At 45.3% G+C, this 21479-nt stretch overlaps 9 protein-coding genes across 9 annotated transcripts; 5 read left to right on the forward strand and 4 right to left on the reverse strand.

Moving 5' to 3' along the window:
* Positions 1-649: 649 nt before the first annotated feature.
* Positions 650-1301, reverse strand: BGW36DRAFT_443259 (glycoside hydrolase superfamily; the record flags this gene model as incomplete). Its single annotated transcript, XM_046221607.1, has 3 exons — positions 650-932; positions 980-1088; positions 1139-1301. 3 exons carry the CDS (start codon positions 1299-1301, stop codon positions 698-700), a joined length of 507 nt encoding a protein of 168 aa, XP_046076208.1. The 3' UTR covers positions 650-697.
* A 225-nt stretch (positions 1302-1526) lies between these two features.
* Positions 1527-2323, forward strand: BGW36DRAFT_457519 (uncharacterized protein). The gene is made up of 2 exons (XM_046221976.1): positions 1527-1899; positions 1964-2323. The coding sequence occupies exons 1-2, from the start codon at positions 1618-1620 to the stop codon at positions 2141-2143; spliced, it is 462 nt and encodes a 153-aa protein (XP_046076209.1). The 5' UTR covers positions 1527-1617; the 3' UTR covers positions 2144-2323.
* Positions 2324-4320: 1997 nt separating this feature from the next.
* On the reverse strand, positions 4321-5499 carry BGW36DRAFT_393606 (alcohol dehydrogenase, class V; the record flags this gene model as incomplete). The annotated part of the gene is made up of 3 exons (XM_046217825.1): positions 4321-4367; positions 4425-4779; positions 4849-5499. 3 exons carry the CDS (start codon positions 5497-5499, stop codon positions 4321-4323), a joined length of 1053 nt encoding a protein of 350 aa, XP_046076210.1.
* A 1230-nt stretch (positions 5500-6729) lies between these two features.
* On the forward strand, positions 6730-8116 carry BGW36DRAFT_333845 (putative short-chain dehydrogenase). Its single transcript, XM_046212890.1, has 2 exons — positions 6730-7193; positions 7260-8116. Exons 1-2 carry the CDS (start codon positions 6809-6811, stop codon positions 7898-7900), a joined length of 1026 nt encoding a protein of 341 aa, XP_046076211.1. The 5' UTR covers positions 6730-6808; the 3' UTR covers positions 7901-8116.
* A 2907-nt stretch (positions 8117-11023) lies between these two features.
* BGW36DRAFT_287062 (uncharacterized protein) lies at positions 11024-12791 on the forward strand (the record flags this gene model as incomplete). Its single annotated transcript, XM_046210475.1, has 2 exons — positions 11024-11109; positions 11246-12791. The coding sequence occupies 2 exons, from the start codon at positions 11024-11026 to the stop codon at positions 12789-12791; spliced, it is 1632 nt and encodes a 543-aa protein (XP_046076212.1).
* Positions 12792-12988: 197 nt separating this feature from the next.
* Positions 12989-15130, forward strand: BGW36DRAFT_83850 (uncharacterized protein). Its single transcript, XM_046222629.1, has 5 exons — positions 12989-13136; positions 13219-13917; positions 14040-14061; positions 14118-14197; positions 14281-15130. Exons 1-5 carry the CDS (start codon positions 13020-13022, stop codon positions 15025-15027), a joined length of 1665 nt encoding a protein of 554 aa, XP_046076213.1. The 5' UTR covers positions 12989-13019; the 3' UTR covers positions 15028-15130.
* Positions 15131-16216: 1086 nt separating this feature from the next.
* Positions 16217-17753, forward strand: BGW36DRAFT_354629 (putative glycosyl hydrolase; the record flags this gene model as incomplete). The annotated part of the gene is made up of 3 exons (XM_046213543.1): positions 16217-16555; positions 16626-17084; positions 17136-17753. 3 exons carry the CDS (start codon positions 16217-16219, stop codon positions 17751-17753), a joined length of 1416 nt encoding a protein of 471 aa, XP_046076214.1.
* A 453-nt stretch (positions 17754-18206) lies between these two features.
* On the reverse strand, positions 18207-19212 carry BGW36DRAFT_413849 (putative NAD dependent epimerase/dehydratase; the record flags this gene model as incomplete). The annotated part of the gene is made up of 5 exons (XM_046219268.1): positions 18795-19212; positions 18587-18752; positions 18537-18562; positions 18453-18512; positions 18207-18428 (listed from the first exon to the last, which is right to left on the reverse strand). Exons 1-5 carry the CDS (start codon positions 19152-19154, stop codon positions 18207-18209), a joined length of 834 nt encoding a protein of 277 aa, XP_046076215.1. The 5' UTR covers positions 19155-19212.
* A 721-nt stretch (positions 19213-19933) lies between these two features.
* BGW36DRAFT_333852 (uncharacterized protein) lies at positions 19934-21046 on the reverse strand (the record flags this gene model as incomplete). The annotated part of the gene is made up of 3 exons (XM_046212891.1): positions 20546-21046; positions 20089-20487; positions 19934-20029 (listed from the first exon to the last, which is right to left on the reverse strand). The coding sequence occupies exons 1-3, from the start codon at positions 20960-20962 to the stop codon at positions 19934-19936; spliced, it is 912 nt and encodes a 303-aa protein (XP_046076216.1). The 5' UTR covers positions 20963-21046.
* Between the last annotated feature and the right edge of the window lie 433 nt (positions 21047-21479).

Here is a 21479-nt window from a genome sequence, read left to right on the forward strand (position 1 = left end):
AGTCAGCCCCATGTTTCAACGAGAGCCTAGCCAGTCACCTTGCTTGGCGGCGCGATCACATGTAAAATTGGTCGATAAAGGCAGATTTGTCATTTATATACGGAGCACAGAACTTAGTGCTACATTTTATTAACAGATTCTTAGAGGAAAAAGAACATATCTTAGCTGCGCATACAATCTAAAGTGATTGTGTAGTATCATTGTTTAATCTTTAGAAGAAGCATGTGTGTCAGAATGTTCGAAAACGCACAGCCAATGATCCCTACGAGGCTATAGATCCCAGTGTTTGCTTCCTGGGATTTTCTTCCTGGACTTAAAGTGATCCTAGACGTCCCTGTATGTTGGTAAGGGCAGGGGAACCCGGGCCATGATGCATTCCAGATAGTGTACAATGTAATCTTTGTTGGATTGCGGTGAACCTTTGCCGGGATGATCACTCTTATTGCCGGTCGAGATCTAGGGAGTGAGGACGCGCGTGGCTACGTCGTCAAGGCGAGACACAGGTTGGAGACTAAGTTATATAGTTGCTGATCAAAGAATGAGCCCAAGGCGTTGCCCTAGCCCAAACAGGGCATACTAGCATCGAGACCGCCCATGGCGAAAGCCTCAGTGTGCCAGGTTCCTGAGCCGGTTAGCATGCGAACATAACAGATAGATACATGAGTCGCTCACCTCCCCGGTTACTGATAACTGCTCCCTAGAATCCGAACTCAGCCTTGAGCAAGCCATTGTTGGACTCAGAGTTGGCACAGGAGTGAGTGTCGTTGATGGCATTGTACGCACACATTTTGTGGGTGGTTACTGCACTCACGGCCTCTGCGAAGGACCAAAGGTGGATATCATGAGTCGTATTTTCGTCGACGTTGCTGGAGATAGGGACCTGTTCAGACGCATTGTAGATGCCGCAAGGCTCGGTGAAGTTGGTAGGGTTTCTGCGTAGAAGTCAGCCCCCATATCCGAGGGCTCACAGACCCCTTACCTAAATGTCTCATACTCATATGCAATAACATGCTTAGAGCAAATTTGAACTCCAGAGTCCATCATGCCTTTCACACCATGCCAAGTGGCAATACCCGTGTCATACGGGTCTGCATACCTGTGAAGCAGTTAGGAGAATCTCCTTATGATCGGATTATACTGGTGCCACCCACCGTCACCATGCCCATAGCAACATGGATTTCCAAGTCGCAATATTCCTTTCCCATTGCATATGAGCGCGCGTAGATGAAGTCTCGATCCCAGGTTGCAGCGGTGGTGATGCCAGCCGGAAATTGTTTGCAGGCAGCGCCTGGGCAAGCCATGCGAAAAGAGAAAGTATAATCGGTGGCTTCATATTGCTTGTGAAACAAGAAAATAAGAGAGCGAACTTAAGAATCACTGAAGCCTGAAATAAATCTACTTTATCTGTGAATTCTGCATGTTGGCTAGTATCCCTATAGAGATTACCTCTCAGTGTGCATGTCACCTGACGGCCCAAAAATATAAACAGGCTACCCCTCTTGAAACGGAGACCCTTCCACCCTTATCTCAGATCAAGGCTTCTATGAAATCCTCTTTTATGATTTAGGATTATCCACCCGGTTGATAAAATTATTTATCTTCCCCTGCTTCATATATATGCAAATCAGGATGGACACAGCTCCCGGGCCTAGTGCCACCACCCCAAGCCCGGCGAACAAGGATGGTGAGGGCCCACCCAGGATGCGATGGCCGACTGATCCATGGGAGAAGGACTTTCGACCGAGTCTGGCCAACATGAGTATGGAAGAGCTCCGTGCCGACATTGACTACAACTTTGGGTCTGTTGTGAAGGTATCGGACGATGACCTGCGCTGGGCACAAAGCAAGGAACATGCGGAGAGACTTCGGCCCTTTTATCAGTGGATGGCGCTGGAAAAGGTTGGTAAACTGTCTACACTTTTTCTAGTCTGACTTTCTGACACTGATCCCCTTTCTGGTATAGGAGCGTGGCCTGGAGAAAGAGATTAACAATTTTCCTATCGGGTGCAAGATAGCGGAGTATCACGACCACGTTATAAATATCCTCTCCCAGAAAGCCCCCGATCTGGTGGACCGCTACAAAGCCTTGGCTCGCCTAAATAAAGGAGAAGATTTTTCAATGAAGCGGCGAGTTAAGTTCTAACCCTGGACTTTTCCAGCCCTGTGCCCGAGCCATACTTTCGGCCTAATGTAGCTAATTCAGCTTTTCTTATAAGTAGCTCAATATCCCATTCTCTCACTTCTGTAATGATCTTTTTCTGAAATGGTGTGTTTATTATTAAAATTCAAGATCCAGGCACCCATGAAATCTCATATATTTTACAGAATAGTAGGCTATAGAAGATACTCTTTATTGCGAGGATAATGATATTTTGAAGTGCCACAATCTCTTGGAAAGAATTAACTACAAAGGGGCTATACCTGTTACTACCTCCTAGTGCTAAAACTAATTCAACACAGATTAAAGAGAGATAAAAGATCTTCCCAGCTAAAATCAAAAGGAGCAGATACTTCTCTCCGAATACAGAACTCTAGACCCCATGTTCTTTCTTGGCCAGAAAATTCAACCATTCTCTTCATATTCTAGTCACTAGGATCATTCCCAGAGTTGCTAGGAATATATTCAGTATTCTACATAATAATATTGCCTTCCTTCCATGTGACCCTATTTCCGGAGAATCCAGCAACTGGAGCCGGCTTAACTTCTTTCTTAGCATACCGATGGCCATTAATATAGCCAGCATCAACACATATCTCAGTTAAGCCTGGGAATGATCCGCCCATGGTCAGAATCCTTCCTTAATTTCGCTAGACTCCACACCGGATCTTGGTAGACTCCAGAGAGAGATCCAGGCTTAGACACTACTCACGAAAAAGCGGAATCCACCCAAGTCATGGTAACGAACACCCTGTTTGCATTTAGAAGTCTCCTGGTTGAATACATTGACGCAGCTTGTGATCTAGGGTACCATCAAAACTGTTCTTGTCCCCCGTCCGCTCAATATGTTTCCAACAGCAGGTCGAACGCCTGCAGGGCCATCCTGAAAGCACATTTTGGGAATTCCTAGTCGGGTCTCATTGCCACTTTGACCTGCACACGGGCCGGCCTGACCATTGACAACATGAACTTTTTGTATTTGCACAGAATCAGTTTCAACAAGCTCTTTTCAGTCTGATGACGAAAAAAAAAAATGCTGATACCTTTTCCTCGACGGTCATCTGAGCTACTATTACGGCCACATCAGCATGCGCTTTCTTCCATGTTTTACCACTATCTGCTGCCGGAGGAGGGACGACGTAAGATAGACGGGTAGCAGCAGGAGTTATTGCCCAGGCTGCTCCCCTAAAAGCAATTACCGGAAGCAAAGAATGATGCATCTTTCGCAGTTGCGAAGACAGAATAGCAATGAGCCCTGACCAGGCTCCATGAGATGGCAGCCCCAGACGGAAATGAATACTGCCAGTGAAAATATTGGTGTGGATACTAACACCAGAAAAGGAGCTGTTGTGACTTATCCGGACAGCAACATGCGCTATATGAGTCTCCCATAGCCGACTCCGCAATGGAGCCCGCAATTCCATAACTCGATTGCATGCCCCGTCAGATGGCTGCGATTGTGGTGGTTTCGAAAGGATATACCTGATAGCGGCTTCAACATTCATATATGCAGAGTCGCGTCATAAGTTGCATTAGTCGCAATTGGGGAATTCTATGGCACGTTGATCGTTGCAACGTGACTACGAGACTATGAATTAGTGAAATGCGGGGTACATAGCCCTAATGCAGGAACCAGTTCGGAAAAGTGATAAACTAATAAATTACGTACTAAAAACATGCTTTCGGGCCTTTTTGAAAAAGATTTAGTGGAGGGTGTCTGCAGTAAAACCGGGGGAGGGATTGGGGGCTTGGGATGGAGGGGGGCAAATATTAACAAAAAGTTTTGCATTCGTTCTGTAACTGTCTGGAATTGGATGGAATCATATCAGGATCATCAATACAACCTTTACAGATATTGCCAGGCTAAGGCTGAGCATAAAGCGGCGCCATGCCGTCGCACATATTTGTTATACGTAACTAAATGATTGATTGATTTTTGCATTATCTTCTAATATAGGTCCCATTGGGGGCCTTCCAGAGCCGATAGCGGCCAATCAGAGGCCCTATAATGTATTTGTGATATGTGTATACGCTGTGCCGGGGTTTACAGAGTAATAAAACAACAAATCCCTTTGTGGGAGAAACATAGGCTTACTCCAAATACGTACGATTATGTGATATCCTTTCAAATACTGTACATGTATAATGTTAGCATAGCCTGATCATTCCGGTATTTCCAACACATATCGGCCAGCGATCTCTCCCTTTTCTAATCTTCTATCAGCAAGCATATTCAAAGCCAGATTGCGGGAAGAGGGATACAAACCCATCAGGTCAAAAATTCGAGGGAGGTCTTTCAATGGAGCAGTCTTATATGGGGCTTTGATGAGCCCTCGTGCGAAAAAGTCAAGTGCTTCAACGCCATCCTGCCGATTACCAACGTAGCTACCCTTGATATTTATCATCCGTACCACGGTGTTGAATACTGGAGCTTTGAGCACCGCTCCAGCAGGAAGGCCAATTGCAACAATCGACCCACGCGATCTCACATATTCTGTCGCTTGCTCGAACGGCTTTTCGGCCACCGCGAGAAGGATAACTGCATGAGCGCCAAGGCTCTCAGGCGTCGCAGCCTTAACATCTGCGGGAATATCTTTGGACTTTTTAATATCTACATATGCCTGTTTTTCGATCTCAGTCAGAGCTACTCAAGGAAATATTTTGTTGCAGGAAGTAAACCGCGTACATACCTCTGCCCCCAGCTTCTCACACATTTCCTTCTTTTCATTCCCACCGTCTATGGCAACCACTCTAAGGCCCATCGCCTTTGCGTACTGCAGTGCCAACGATCCTAGCCCACCACCAGCCCCGACGATCGCTACTGTCTGACCTGGTCGTGCTCCCGACTCTTTCAGCCCTTTATATACGGTTATGCCCGCACAGAGGATTGGTGCAACCGCATCCAATCGCACTTGTTTTGGGATATATGACGCATGGGCAGCCTTGCCAATACAGTACTGCTGAAAGGTGCCATCAACAGTGTATCCGGACAACAAGGCTCCTGGGCACAGAGGCTCGTCCCCTTGCCTACAAAATTCGCAGGCAAGGCAGGATCCATTCAGCCACTTGATTCCAGCGTGATCACCAATTTCGAACTCAGTTACTCCAGAGCCCTTCGACACGACAATACCAGCCCCCTCGTGCCCGTCCACAAGTGGGGTTTTTCTTTCCAATGGCCAGTCACCCTTCCAGGCATGCAGGTCGGTATGACAGACACCAGAATATCGGATCTTCACTAGGATCTCATCTGACTGGGGTTTAGGGACGGGGATTTGTTTGTATACCAAAGCACCACCTTTCTTCTCGGCCACCTGGGCCCATTGTAGTTCTGGGATAGTCATAGCTTTGGTAAGCTTTCGGTGATAGGAGAAAGTTTTGGGTAGTGATTGCTACGAGCTATAAAGAATTCAAACTTATAAATATACTGTCTCACTACAGTGCCTAACACATTGATTGACTAAATAATGTCGGGCTAAGATGGAAAATTGTGGCTCTAGGCGAGTCGTGACGTCACCCGTTGATGAACCATACATGAACATGAAAGAAACCTCCAATGGGTACTCTAAAATTTGACAATAAATTCGTTTTCGGTTATTGTAGTTTTGTGGTGATCAAATAATTATAAGCACAATAAGCTTAATTATAGCGTTGGTCGGCAGTTTTTTATGCATATATTATTAGTCTGTTATCCTTCGGCGGTACTTAGTTGACTCAAGCCTTTCAAAAATGTTGAATTATAGCTACAAGATACGTTAATTGGTACCGTTAAAATTAAACCTAAAATGAGTAATTAGGTCTACACAAATTTACTTATAGTATTCGAAACAAATAAATTGAATTGATGTAGGTCTCTGCTTATCAATCCTCGCAGTGGCTGAACTGGACCACTGTGATTTGCACGATTGAGAGGGGAAAGGCTTCGCACGAAAAAAACCCCAAAAGAATCCAATTTCATTAGAATGTCTGTCTATATCTAGCCAATACTATGGAATATATGCGACTCCAAAGACAGGTAATTATTCTCCAGAAACAATACAGCTGAACAATCCGGGTGTCATCAACAACGGACACAACCCGTACAAAGAAACTGACCAAGAAATTATAAACCTGCGGGGTCATTAGTATTTGATGACATTTAATTCTATGTTTCACTATCACTAGTTCAGACTCATGATTTACCACTATAATGTTTTTCGCATTCTCAAATTCTAGCATTAATGTATTTAACCCATGAACGACGTACACTGACACATCCAATTCCTATATAAAGCTGGCATTTTGAGACCCTTATTTTTTCGCACTTTTATTAAAAAAGAGTCTGAAACTAATATTATGTATCAATTTCAGGCTATATTTTCTAATAAAAGTGCAAAATCTTGAGAGCCCAAAAAAGCCAGCTTTAAATGGGTGGTGCGCCGTTCACAGGTGAAATCCGTTTAACTATGTGGCGAAGCCGTAGGAGATAACCCTAAAACCCGTTAATATGTCCATGGAGATAATTGATCGCCGCGGGACAGAGCCACCGTGAAACAGACCCCTATAAATTTGTAGGATATAAAAGCGTCAGTATAGCTCGATTAAGGCCAGGTAGAAAGAACATAAATTCTTCTACAAAAAATCAAACGATCAAAAAATACAAATTTCTACACAATGTCGTCATTCCTTGCTCCCTACGCAGCTGATCACAAATACTTGAATGGGGAGGGTGATGCCCGACCAACCGCGTTGAAAGTAATCCGTGACCAAGATCTAGAAGGTAAGCTGGGTGGAAAGGTTTTCTTGATCACTGGCGGCACTGGCGGAATTGGCTACCAAACCGCGCGAGCAATCCATGCTACCGGTGCAGATGTATACATTACTGGGCAGAATCGCGAGAAAGGTGAAAACGCCGTCAAGTCTTTGACAGTGGATGGGAAACCAGGAAAAGTCGTTTTCTTGGAAATGTATCTCGACTCGTTAGAGAATATTCGTCAAGTCGCGAGCGAATTCTTGGAATTGTCGGGTGGAAAATTGAATGTTCTTATTTGCAATGCTGGTAAGTTATCAATTGTTCTGTCAGCATCATACAAGATGGTAAATGTTAACACTATTCATGATCAAGGTGTTAGAGGCTACCCAAAAGATCAAACCAAAGATGGATTTGAGCAGCACTTTGGGATCAATCACTTAGGTCATTTTGCCCTATTCCAGGCCGTCAAGGATGCACTCATATCCTCCTCGACGCCATCCTACAACTCAAGAGTGGTCTGTCTCTCTGCACAAGGACATCGGCAATCAAAGATTCGCTTCGGCGATTACTTCTTTGATAACAATCCTGAAGAGTATCAGCCTTTACTAGCATATGCGCAATCCAAGACTGCCAATATCTATATGGCCCTCGAAGTCGATCGTCGTTTTTCGGCACAGGGTGTTCGAGGGCTCGCAGCCCACCCAGGTATAATTCTCGGTACTGATCTCAACAGGAAAACACCGGCCGATCAAATGGCAGCTCTGGCGCAAAACCCAGCAATCCAAGCTAATTTGAAAAATTCTAAACAAGGCGCGGCTACTACAGTCTGGGCAGCCACTGCGAGGGAGTGGGAAGGGAAGGGGGGCAAATTCCTGGAAGATGTGTCAGAAAGTCAGCCGTTCGACGTTAATTCACCACCGCTCAGCCCTGGATACGCTGAGCATGTGTATGACGCTGAAGCTGCGAGTAGATTATGGGATGAGAGTGTGAAGATGATACAAACTGCAGCATAAGTTATAGCATGCTGAGGCTCTTATTAACCCAACAGATTTTGATGAAGAGTATAGAGACAGCACGAAACTCGCTTTTCAATATCTGAATCAGCAGAAGAAACATCATAGTGTCATCAAGGAGTGAATAGAACCAACCAACCAATCAAGTAAACTCCATATTGATGGGAGATAAATAAATTAAGCTAAATGCCTATTTTTCTTTTGAGGAAGCAATTCATTGGGCGGATTTAAGGAGCCCAGAGGTACCCGATAGCATATTTTAAACGAAGTTATCCACTCGAAACCATCGGGATGGTTACACCCGTACGAAGGTTTATCGGTGTCTGTCTAGGCGTGTCTAAGTGCACTAGCTCAAGAAATTTGATCCCGGCTAGTACTAGGGTCTTGCAGAAGACAAATTAAACAAACAACTGTTTTGCAGCATGTTGAGTGGGAGGCATTATTAAGTCCTTAAATGGATAAGCTGTGAAGAAGACACTTCAGATCAGCATTTAACGTCTTAGAGAAAAGGAAAATGTTTATTCACAAGTTGATTAATTGGACCCTGCTTGACCGTTCCTATCCGCGTGTGCAGCATAGGTCGTGAGATTCCAGGGTAAGTTAGTTCCACTCGACTAGATGATCAGAAGACTACTTTGTACCATTTAAGGATTCAGTTATTCATTCCTTATTAGCGATAAGCATTTCACAAGTCAATGTGCATGGTGGGCAGGTCATGCTAAGTCGAAACTAGATTAAGCTTCACAACTTAATATTAATTCAAAGGTCCAGTGATGCAATAGCAGCGATACACTGGGTAAACCCGTACTTCCGAAGCCCGAAGGCCGACGATGCAGAGATAGCTGTCATGAGTGAGTACCCTTGACGTTTGAACTGGTAAAGGCCGTGATCCAACAGATTTCGCCTGCAATCTCCAGGGCCATTGGCTCCCTGGTGAGTCCTGCGCACATGATAATAAGAAGAAAGCTTCCCATTCGGTATCTAGCGAGAAACCAACTTGGATGTCATATTCACCGATAAATGCCGCATCTCTGTCTGTTGGTGTTTCAAGCCACCACTATCAGTTGGCCCCAATGTCACTCATTCGTAAGGTTGGTTCCGTACACTAAATAATGGTGGAATGCAAGGATGCAGCCATTTAGCAATAGCCCTGTTGTTAGATTAATTCTAGAACAAGACCATTTCTTGAATGTTCCAAGAATCGTCAGCATTATAACCATAAAGTCAATACGCTTTGCGGTCATATAACCTGAAAGGTCCCAAGGGTCTGCCTACTATCGGGATTAACACTAGATTCCACATGGGAGAGACCAGATCGAGTCAGCACTCTAATAACACGTATTATTTAGGGGGACGGGAGGAGGTGGAGATATGAGTAATCGGAGGGTGTGTCGCCAAGAGACAATCGACATTTTTCTGACTCGTGTTTGCACTCGTGTTGGGACTACTCTGCCGTCTATGCATATTGTCAACTCACCAACGTCGTGGTGGAGACGACATTGGCCCCTCTTTTTACTAGAAGCATTCTGGTGGATAGTTTAATATGGCGAAGTGACAAATACCATGTCCATCAATCCCTGAAACGGCACAGACTTGCAACCCAACAAAGCTGAAGACTGTGAATCCGCTGAATATACTTTTAATAGCAACACATGGGCGCCGGGAGTTCCACTAAAAAATTACTAATAACTCTGATCCAATGTTTCTTACCATAAAGTGTTTAGGGCTGGAGCCGGGGGGAAATCCCTGCATACTTAGCTTTCGCTAGCAATACGAGCTTGCCAATAAATTCAGTTTCCATTGGTTGTGGGTTGGCATTACATGCTGTAATAGGTTGATAGATCAATAGGCTAACTACCGACAGCAACTGGCCTACCGGAATAATACTAGGGTCATTACTTGAACCCTGTTTTTGCGCAATCCGCAATTCCTCAGCCAACATCCACAGAAATTTATTATTGCCGAAGAGTCTGAAGAGGATTTGTGTTTTGATTAGCGCTTACCCAACATCAATAATTCATCGCTAACTCCGAGATTCCATCACTTAGCGAATCCCGTAGCCCAGCAGCTGATAGTTGCTCTTTCGTAGATCATTTCTTGTTTGTCGCCCCTCCATTCAACCAATGACGCTCACGCCGAGTCTGGACTGTTACGTGGGCGTCAACGTCGTTGCGCATGGTTCCATAGGGCTCCCGAATAAATAATTCATGTAACGATCGTCCATTACCTGTTGGCTCTAATTCATGTTGAAAACAACACGACCGCATGAAAACCAGTAGCATCGTGCAGACCTAATAGTCACATATGTTGAGAACGATAGGCGGACCCTGACAGGATCATGGTGTAAATGTTTTCTATTTTAAGGGTCTATCACGGACCAGTACCCCAGGCAGTGTTATTTAGTTAGTAGCGACGACGCAACTAGAGCGCATCGCGCTTCTGCTCAGGGGGCCGTTTCTCTTGCAGGCCCCTCTACTATGGTGTGAAGCTACTCCGGATGTAGTAAAAATGTGCCACCGCCCAGTCCGTAGCGGAGAAGCTTATTGTCGGACTGATTTCGTACTGATTTCCCAATTTAAACCACGGTGCTCGCTCCCTCCTGCCATATTCAAGGCCTGATTTGTTACCTGTTGGTGAGCTAAATTATTTCAGTGGATCCTCTCCCATTCCTTGCGGTGTGTGCGCTCCCGCCAAATTATCCGCTTTCATCACCCTGCGTGATATCCTGAATCATTTCTCGGGACGTCCGCTGGTTTTACTAGGCATTACACTAGTATCAGAGACAAGAGCGGAATTAACCAGGGTGGGATTTGACTCGTGTTAACCGCGGAAAGTTGTGGAGCAAACCACAACGTCTGTGGTTCACTGCTTGATGTTGAAACTTTCGGGTACGGCATACAAAACAATGTTAAAACCATATCGAGTATGCTGCTGCATGATAATCCACTTCGCCTGTCGAAGAGGCGCTCGCTGAATAGCTAGAAAAGTGGAGACATGCATATACGCATAAAACTATAAAGGCACTCATACGCCCTCTAGCAGGAGTTAGACGTCCTTTCGGGCTTGAACGGCATCGTGACATTCGACCGAGCTATTATTCCCACATATTTAGCAGTCTCCGCAATGGTTAGTACTGAGAAACAGTGTGACAAAGAACGAAGGGTTAGAACGAGTCACCCGAAAGTGCGAACAGGCTGTTTAACTTGCAAGTAAGGTCAACTCTATGCTAACGCCCCACCCTAAAAGTCTCAAAAAGTGCCATTCATTCTCTCTGTCTTTTTAATTCCCAAACCCACTGCCATTTATCTGATTTTCCCTATGCAGCAATTACTCATGAATATGCAGGCGTCGACATAAGAAATGCGACGAGAACCGTCCGTCATGTCGCATGTGCATTAGTTCCGGACGAGAATGCGAAGGATACTGCACCATTCCTGACAAAAGAACAAAGGCCGCCAGGAGGGTGAGGCAAAGCACTCTTCATATTCCCATTGTGGCCAAGGCTTCAACTGCCCAGCAATTCGAGCAAGACCTAATCATCCCTGTCACCCTAAATTCTCCTGGCCAAGTTGATCTCACCCAACCGGAACGATGGCACTTGAACCTCTTCCGCAATTACACAGCTCGTCATTGTGGGGGATATTTTCACGACGAGTTCTGGCATGGATTGGTTCATCAACTTAGCGAGGAACAGCCTGCAGTCCGCCATGCCGTCATTGCCATGAGCGCTAGGCACATACAATTTGAACGGGTGCAGTTGAAGCACGCAATAGATGCTGGGCAAGCTTATCTCAGTCTCCAACAGTGTAACAAATCAATTGCATGTCTTCGACAATATCTCTCCAAGGCACCACCAGGCAGCTCACGAAATCAAGTCGTGCTAACCACTTGTGTTGTCTTGGTATGTCTCGCTCTTTTTGAAGAGGATACCAATATCGCGGATTATCATTTTCAATCCGGATACCGGCTTTTACAGGAATGGCAAAAAGAGAATTTCAGCGTTGGTTCAAGTGGTCCAGCCTTTATACAAACTTTCTCTCAACTACAAATACATCGATCAACCTGCGCAGATCCAAAAACCTTCGTGGAAGATGATCACCCATCGCTTCCTTCTCCGGATGTCGAAAACTCTCGGCCCACGAAATCTCATGTTAATGCGGAGGCTGTTAATCACTTCATCATTGTTCTGGGGTGGGTATTATTACGTATTGATGCTCAGGGCTTCAACATAGGACCCGCAATTACACATATACGTAATGGAGAAGGCGCAGTTCTGAGCATGCTACGGCTATGGAGGACACAATTAAAGCGTTCTATTACGATACACGGGGATGATGTGCCACAGAGTGATCGTGATGCCCTTACACTATTTGCATTATGGAGCGAAGTTATTTACATTAAATTATTCACGAGCAGCGAACCTGAAGCGAACGAAATGAGATACGACAAATTTCTTGCACATTTCCAGCGAGCAGTTGTGCTAGCGAAATCTCTTATAACACCCACGAAAGGTCAATCGGCGCTGTCAATTTTCCCTTCGGTGACGTCTATCGTCCCACCGCTGCTGTTTTGTGGATTTAAATGCCGTGATTGGCTGATTCGTCGTCAAGTGACTCTACTCTTACGAGAATTAAAGGGACATGAAGACATCTGGGTATCCGGGCCGATTCTGGCACTGGAACGAATGGTAGAAATCGAGTCTGAAGGAATTGGACCGGGGGAAAATATCCCAGAGGCTTCTCGTGTGGATTCCATGAGTGTTGTTATTGACACCAAAGACCATCACATATTTCTACGGTATCACCGTTCATGGCTGCCCAATGATACATACGGTATTAACGATGACGGACTGTGGCAGAACGAGCTGTTATCAGTTCCAGCCGGAAGATGACTGAGGCCAAGGCCCTCAAGGTTTGGGGGCGGTTTACGTGTTATAACTACGTAATAAATAGTGGACCCTTTGAAAGTCCCTACCCTGACTTATTCTGTACACTAGTTCGGCATTAGCTAGAAACGGATTAGCTTATTCAAACTAACCCCCTGGTTGATTTGATCCCAGTGCAAGCTCATAAATTAACAGTACCACTCGTGTCGTAATCTTCAGCGGACACTGCTTGGCATGAATTACTGCTTATTACGGTTTTCAAGCTGTAATACTGGACTTGGTCACAGAATAATGCCGAATACCGGTCAACCTAGTTTTGGCTGTTACAACTGCCGCCAACGGCGGATAAGGGTGAGTGCTATGATTTCACCGTGCTTGCAACGCCGAAAGTCCGCGTAATTTTATTAATTTAAATTCAAATATGCGTTAACAGTGCGACCTCGAACGACCTCAGTGCCGTCGGTGTCTGATAAATGGACAAACATGTCGGGGATATCGGGATGAGCTGGCGATGCGCTTTCGCGTAGACACAGTCTCGTCTTTCCACCACAAAATAGGCCATGACCGTCGCAAAAGGGCCACAAAGGCGGGAGGTCAGGCAGTTCAGAACACAGAAGATTCCGAATTACAACAAGAAACCCATAAAGTCCACACCATTGAGCATGACACAAGGAAAATTCACTCCAATAAAACTCTTAGTCATCGCATTTCATTTGGTCGGAAAGTTCAACAGAGAAAGTGTTTCTTAGACCAGCATGATGCGGGCTCGCAATCCTTTTCAAGACAGAGATACTGTCTATCGCAAAACCTGTTGCAAGAGTCGTGGAAGGACCAGGCGATGCCTATGGCGATACACTTATTTTCCTCTGACATGGTGAATGGTGACAATGCGAGCTCGTTCAACTTCATTCCACGCCTTTTGTCTGGAGTTAATGAAGGGTCTTCCATTTATTATGTCGGCAAAACTATCGGATGTTCATATCTTTTCCATTTAGCTCGGTCATCTAGTACTGTAACCCAGATACTAGAATACGGAAATGCGCTTTCTGCTATTAATTCGGCCCTGCGTGATGAAGAGAAATCCAAGAGAGATGACACATTATTAAGTGTTTGGCTTTTGAGCGTTTATGAGGTAAGATCTCTAGCTCCTTTCACCTCTAACAGCCCCATTTCGTCCCATCTTGACCAATTCATGTCTACCACTGCCTATCACAGAGCTCGTACAAGTCTGGACTAATATATCTGCTGATTCAGATAAGTTGGGGAACGCGACATGGTATCTCCCCGAAATGGCAGCACTGCGATGGGATAACCATGTTCAAGGCATGACAGAGTTGCTTCGCATTCGAGACCTTGCGCAATTCTCCACAACACAGGGAGAAAAGTTATTTTTTATGGTTTTCAACACTATAGTAAGTTTGTCACCTTCGAATTAGTTTCTTGTCGCCGAGCTATCTTTCGTGGGGTCAATTTATTAATTAGTTTGCGTAAAAAGCAATGTCAAGCAATTATGACCGGACAAGACTTTCCTGAAGAACGTTTTACATGGATTGAAGAAGCTTATCGACGTTGCGAGTTCTCGTCATATAGACATGCGACTACGACCGTGCAGAATACAATTTTTGCTACTCACTGCGCTCGGATATGCAGTTTAATTCGACAACTGATAAGCACAAAAGATCCGAATATCCTTTTACGCAATTTATCATTCATCTTACAGAATGTTGATGAGGTCGAAAAATTAGCAAACGCATTCTTCTCTTCTGATGAGACTTATACAGAGGATTTAATGGAACCGTCACTAGCACCGTGTAACCTTTCCGATCACATTGACTTCGACTATATATCCCATTACCTTTTTCGTTCGATATTTCGGATGTATCTTTCATATTACACTCTTGAGTTTCTAAACAACGCACTTGAAGCCCCTGCCTGCACATCAGACCAACTCACTTTCATGGAGCAATGTCGAAGCCGTTACATTGAGGAATTCCAAATGACCACGAGTAAGGCCTTATACATCGTGGTAACAACATCCGGAATTGGCTCTGTTCCATCGTTGAATCCATTCAAAGGAAACGCAGAGGAAGATGATCAGAGAAGACCATCTCATATTGTTGGGTTAACAGACGTGATACGAGTTATGGGGATACTCGTTGTGATTGTTCGAAGCAGTATTTCATTAGATTGGCAAAGGGAAACAGCACAAAGAGCACTCATTTCACTGAACAATATGATATAATGGGCAGGCTGTCAAGCATCAATGTCAACAATAGAAAATATATCAGATATATATATTTATCTACCAAGCTTGGACCACATTGCATTGGTCACTTTCTATACGCAGGAATTATGCTCGATCGTTATTTAGCACTGGTGAGCATCAACTAATAAAAATCCACCAATACCGTGTCTGTTGGACGTTTCCATTTCAAATGTTACGAAAGACTACGAAAGACTTTGTCGGTAGGGACTGATATCATAGTGAAGCTCCAGCCTAATAAACAGCCTAATAACCGGCCTCTGCGGAACTATCACACCCATGTATGTGCTACCACCTGCTGTTGTGTTGCTATGTATGCTGTATTCTCCACGTGCACGATTATTTAAAAGCGGCCCAAGGATTCTATGCTGCATCTCCAGCTCTCGCATCACATAGGTATATGTATTGTTGAGCAGCTCAATACCATTCATTCATATTCATGATTATTTTTGTATTTAATACCGAATCATTTAATTTAGCATCCTCAACGAAAGGCCGCCAGAATAGGAAAAGTGGCCGGAATAGTGCGGATGCAAGCACGGCGACCGGCCAGTTAACTGTCCACTCGGATGGGACTGGCCCATTGTGGCGGCCTACTGGAGCAAGGGGCCAGGCTTGAGAGAGCGCCGGTTGGCCAGCTGGTCTGAACCAAGCAACGGGGGCCCAGTCTTTTCGGCCGATGTCGATGATAGGCTTGGATAGCGCGCACAGCCTCTCCTTGCCGTGGATCATGGGATTGGGCTTACGCGTTGATCACCGGTTAGGCCCCAAGGGCCTGGTGGTATGGGTATGTCATCTCACCTGTCTTGTCTCAGGTGTTAGTCTCAGGTTAGGAGAAGCGTTCTCCTTGGCGGCACCGGAGGCCCGGACTCGTTTCCTTTAGTCTTTTCTCCAGCCAAATGCATCATCCATCGTGACCTAGCCGCCGAACTTCCAAGAGACTGGCCACATTTTGCGCCGACATTCGTTCACATTGCTTATCGAGCCATATACATAATAGCCGTTGAATATACTGCTTGAGTTTTCTCATTTCGAAATTCTTATCTTTCCGACAGAGATCACCGAACGACCTTACTTGGTATTCTCGTGAAGCGGGCAGATGGCTCCCGTTGTCGCCATCTAGAATATCCAGAGTCGACCGCATCACGATCGCTCCAACAGCGCAAATATGCACTTGTCGAATCTACTGTCCTTTCAGCTACTGGCGCTGGCGCCTTTTACGGCAGGAATAACCGTTGATGCAGATAGCGCCCAGTCACTCAAGGACGCCGCCACCACAGCAGCCGCATCGGCCGTGAACTATTATAATAATCGCGATCCATCAGTCCGAAATATCCCGGGGCAATTTTACAACACGTGGTGGGAAGGAGGTGCCTTCTTCACCTTTTTGATTAATTACTGGCATTGGACCGGCGACGATCAGTATAATGACCTGGTCAACAAAGGCATGTTGAATCAGAAGGGAGATGCCAACGATTTCGACCCTGCCTCGGCCAGTATGTATATGGTAAGTGAGAAAACTATGGATATAGAAGATAACTTGATTGAATAGCTCTGACGGGATGCTTCGTGTATAGGGAAATGATGACCAAGAGTTTTGGGCATTGGCAGCAACGACTGCCATCGAGCAAAAATTTCCCGACGTACCAAATAACCCATCCTGGTTGAGTCTCGCACAAGGTGCATTCAATGATTTCGTTGCTCGCTGGGAAACAGATAAAGCGTCATGTGGTGGAGGGTTACGGTGGCAAGTCAACTCTATCCAAGGATCCGGTTACAACGCGAAGAACTCGATTTCCAATGCTGGATTTATGCAGCTGGCAGCGCGTCTCGCAAGGTTCACAAATAATCAGACCTACGCAGACTGGGCGGACACGGTTTGGGATTGGACCATGTCGGTTCCTCTATTGGACAACCAGACTTGGTTTTTGAACGATTCCATCCTCATTAATCAGAACTGCGGTGCCCCGAACGACCAGCAATGGAGTTACAACTACGGTTCTTATATTGCTGGCCTTGCTTACATGTACAACTTCGTAAGTCATGTTTCCCCCTCTTACTCAAATCGCCACTGATGATTTTCCTAGACGAATGGAGCCGCTAGATACAAAACCGGCATCGATGGCTTGATGGGCCAATTGTTTGAAAGATTTTTCCCTGCCGAATACGGCAGCAATACATTGTCCGAAATATCCTGCGAGCCGTATGGGACCTGTAACCGAGATCAGATCATTTACAAAGGCCTGATAACAAACTGGTTATCCCTGGTTGCCCAACTCGCTCCGTATACATATGGAGAGATTGAGCCCAAAATGAAAAAGTCTGCTGAGGCTGCCGGCACACAATGTTCGGGACCTAATAACGAATGCGGTATTGTTTGGCACAATACGACTTGGGACGGTACAGACGGTATTGAACAAGAAATGGCCGCTCTCAGCGCCTTTGCCAACGCCCTTGTCTTCTTCCAGTATGGGTCTTCAGGCTATACTGCGCCGGAAACTCCAGCGCCCGTGACATCTACAACAGGTGGTAACAGCACGAGTGACCCATCTGGTGGCATGGCTGGAGGAGGCGAACAAACCGTACCACAACCGAAGCCCGTCAACACTGGTGACCGTGCCGGCGCAGCTATCCTCACTGTCATCTTTGCCACTGCATGGATTGGCATGATGGTATGGGTAGCATACGGCGAGTTCCGATTTTGAGCTATATATGTTCTAGGTGCCTCTTGCCTCGATTCTGCCTTTCATTCCCCCTGTTTATCACATATCCTCCTTCTCAAAGGGTAGGGATCGTACCAGGCGCTCCGGTCTAACTCATCCATGTCTCGGTGTATATTTTTTTATTGATGAGCATTATTTTTTCACTAGTCATTTATGTGTGTGTGAAATTTACGCTACATGACAGCTCTGTTGGTATAGGTTCTGTATTTTTAACCCTGGGTTTGGTTCTGTTCATGGAGTGTTTAGATGTTGGGGATTTCTATCGAATTTGTATATAGGCATCCGTTGGTCTAGACTAGGGATACCACAGCGTATATGTTATGAAATATAGAGTTTATGAATTTCTTCAAACAACCTTAATACTTCCATGTCCCTTGATGCATTCGATACTCTAGAAAAGACATTAGACTACATTTTTTCGAACCTGAAACGGTATCAAAATTCCAATAATTTCTTGGTCACTGTTGCATATGAACCGGCCGTAATATCCTCAAGTATGTCTGGCTCACTAGGTCCCCATTCTAATGCCTTGATCGCTTTTGTGCTACTCGCCCAATTTTCGGTGCTGAGGAAACTGGCTAAAAACATACCAAATCTCGTCACAGCTTCTTCAAATGGGACGGACTTTATGGGTAGATCGAGTATCGACCCAATTGCCTTTGCAAGTCGCAATGCCGTCACATCTGTCGATGATGTGCAGTTGAACACTTCTCCAGCCTTTGCCTTTTCTGCCGCAAGAAGCTACAATCTTGCCGCATCGTCAACGTGTACAGCCGATGTTCTTGTACTTCCTTCCCAGATGTATACCACCTCACCACGACTTCTATACATTTGCATAAACAGTCGCACACCACTGCCTCCACGTCCATATACATAAGGCGCTAGCCGAATTGAAACCACATGAACCCCTTCTTTTTTAGACCAGCTCAGGGCATGCTCTTCGGCCATTACCTTGTCCTTAACCGGGGTTTTCCTTAAGGGCTACGCTTCCGTGGTTTCATTGCCAGATGGATCAGAAGCAACCACCATGGAGCCAGAGGTGACGAGTAGGCGCTTGCCAGTGCCTCGCAAAGTCTGGCAAATAGCGTCGACTGCAGCAGCGTCGATACGAAGGCTCTCGTTATAATCCCGGTGCCTGGTCATGACGCCGGCAAGGTGAATGACGATTTGAGCATTTTCACTTTCTCGGCGTAGCACATCGAGGGATTGAAGATTGCCGCGAACGGGGACAGCTCCTAGTCTTCGCATTTTTGTATCGTTATCCTCCGTACGGGAAAGGCCGTGGACCTCGTATCCCTGGGAGATTACAAATTCGGTGACTACGCTGCCGATGTAGCCACTGGCTCCCGTCATAAAGATGCGGGTTCCGGGAGATTGAGCCATTATTGTTGAAGGTTTTCAATTAGGATTCAAAAAATTGTGCCGGAAGATGTCAAGCAGGAGATGTATTTTTAATGAGACTTGTTACCTTTGTCCTGGACATCTCTTTATACAAATTTTGGAGAATCGGAATTAAGTCTAGAATGCTTACAACGGAAGACCGGCACCGTGGAAACTTATAGGTTATTTTATTTTATTTCTGCTAATGCTTCGATTCATGTCAAAGCGTATGTATGTGTAGTATCAAGTGATGGAGAATTCAAGGGCTGTGGTGGAGTTAAGAATATTTATTGATGGAAACTAAAGCCTTATCTTACATCCCAGTGGACCAGATATATCAAAGTCTGAACAGCATGGCATACTGGCCCCACAATAATCTGTATAATGATAGATAAAGTCGGTGGTAAAGTCGACCGAAATCCGGGTCTGTCGTGCTTAGTTTGTGATTTGGCTGCTGCATGGTTTGCTTCATTCGGACTGAGTGACCAAAATCTCTCAAGTTGGAATAGACAATATGTGCATAGAGTTGAGGAGAATACAGCAAATAGTCTATTTGAGGAAATTGATACGCTTCGTCACTGAATAGGGACAACTTCAATATTATTGGCTGTTATTTACATTAATTGGCAGTCCTATCACTAATCGCACGCTTTGCACGTGAAGGAATACAATCTTTATCGAAGACATTTTGTATCAACAATATATATGTATCCAATTATGCATAAAAGAGAGGATATTTGCTTATCAATGGCTACGGACATAGTGACCTGTTGTTCAACCTCTTAACTCCACTGCTCGAGCGCGGCTTGAATTGCATTTACACAGTCTGTCTCGCTCGAATCCTCAAATAGCGCTTGAAATTTTTTGGGGTTGTAAGCCTATTCCATGTTAGTGACTAAGATATACGTATTACTTCGACTTCTAGTCAAGTACTCACATTGAGATATGCAATCTGGAAAGCGTTGATGTAAGCGGCAATTCCATCACTGCCGCACACAGCGCCGTAATCCGACCAGTCAAATGTTGCATCCCCAGCATCGTCACATCCCTCTCCGCCGAAAGTATTATTGGAAGAAACCTTTTTCGTATAGTCAATCCAGGTTTGGCGATCATCGGATGGCCATGTACCTCCATCGGTGCCGTTGGGACCTCCATCAAAGATGCAATCGTCGTGGAGAGTGACTGTGCGGCTGCCGTTATACATAGCCTGGTGATCCTGAGGATATCGAAGTGCAACTTTGTGTCCACTTCCTAGAAGAGTGTCGACAATGCTCTTCTTGATTTTGAGGTCTGCCGCTGTATCGGCAGTTCCGTGGGCTTGACAGTATTGTCCATCCTAGGCCAGTTAGCAACTCAATTCATACTCTTGTGGAGAAATTAAATCATAGTCTTACATGCCACTCTCCCCATTGTCCCAGGAATCCAGCCTGAATCACTGGAATATCGATTGTACCGGTGATATTTGAAAAGACGCCTGCCCATGTCGAGACATCGTTCATGAGTATGCTCTCGTCCGGTTCAGTTGCGATGGATCCATCTGAATAACCGTAGCGCACTCGGGGAATCACTGAAATTCCTTGACTTCCATAGTTTTCAGCCAAGGTGTTGAACTGGCTGATTATATTACTATGGTCAGCTCCATCCGGAGTAATCTGAATGTAAAGAAATAATGTCGTGGAGCGGTCTGGCTTTGAATATGCGATCTGGCCAGAGTTATCTGCCCCTTCGACGAGCTGTGCATAGGTCGAGAACCCAATGGCTGCAGTCTGCTTTATGGCAAGACCGACCGCAAAACACTCGAGAAGCTTCATCGCGAAGTAATTCAATGATCGTATCTATGATATTGCAATTTAATATCTTAGCCAGCGTTTTTGGTGTTTGGGGTCCGATTTCATGTGTTTGATTAAATAGAGCTTTATATATCAAGTACATGCCGCAGGGGCCTTATTTCCATCTTAACGCGTATGCTACGTTACATAACTGACCTCTGACGAGGCCATCAGGGTCTCTGCAGTCTCATTGACATTAAAACCCGTGTTTCTAGCCTTATTTGACGTAGAGCCAACATTATCAATGTTTTACTATTATTTACCTCTGTGATACGCTCCACATTTGCTGATGAATATTTAGCTAGAATAGTTCAAGTGCCAGATTATGGCCCTCGGCGGCTTGAGAACTCATGCATGGCACGGTGGGAGAAAAGAAGAACAGGGGTGAATGACGCTAAGCTAAGCCAATCAAAATTTCGGCCCCTGAAATGTTGACATATTCACACATCGACTAGTAGCCAACACCGACCGCCGCCGTCGGGTTGTTCAGTGTGCTATT

Source organism: Talaromyces proteolyticus, assembly GCF_021365285.1.
Source record: "Talaromyces proteolyticus strain PMI_201 chromosome Unknown BGW36scaffold_2, whole genome shotgun sequence".
In the NCBI taxonomy this organism is placed as follows: Eukaryota; Fungi; Ascomycota; class Eurotiomycetes; order Eurotiales; family Trichocomaceae; genus Talaromyces; species Talaromyces proteolyticus.

Bases quoted from the DNA above. Each gene is read 5' to 3' on its own strand.
- BGW36DRAFT_457519 (XM_046221976.1), top strand. From the start codon at position 1,618: ATGCAAATCAGGATGGACACAGCTCCCGGGCCTAGTGCCACCACCCCA. The intron at 1,900-1,963 runs GTTGGTAAACTG...TTTCTGGTATAG, and splicing joins AGTGGATGGCGCTGGAAAAG to GAGCGTGGCCTGGAGAAAGA.
- BGW36DRAFT_333845 (XM_046212890.1), top strand. From the start codon at position 6,809: ATGTCGTCATTCCTTGCTCCCTACGCAGCTGATCACAAATACTTGAAT. The intron at 7,194-7,259 runs GTAAGTTATCAA...TTCATGATCAAG, and splicing joins TGTTCTTATTTGCAATGCTG to GTGTTAGAGGCTACCCAAAA.
- BGW36DRAFT_83850 (XM_046222629.1), top strand. From the start codon at position 13,020: ATGAATTACTGCTTATTACGGTTTTCAAGCTGTAATACTGGACTTGGT. The intron at 13,137-13,218 runs GTGAGTGCTATG...ATGCGTTAACAG, and splicing joins GCCGCCAACGGCGGATAAGG to TGCGACCTCGAACGACCTCA. The intron at 13,918-14,039 runs GTAAGATCTCTA...CTGCTGATTCAG, and splicing joins GGCTTTTGAGCGTTTATGAG to ATAAGTTGGGGAACGCGACA.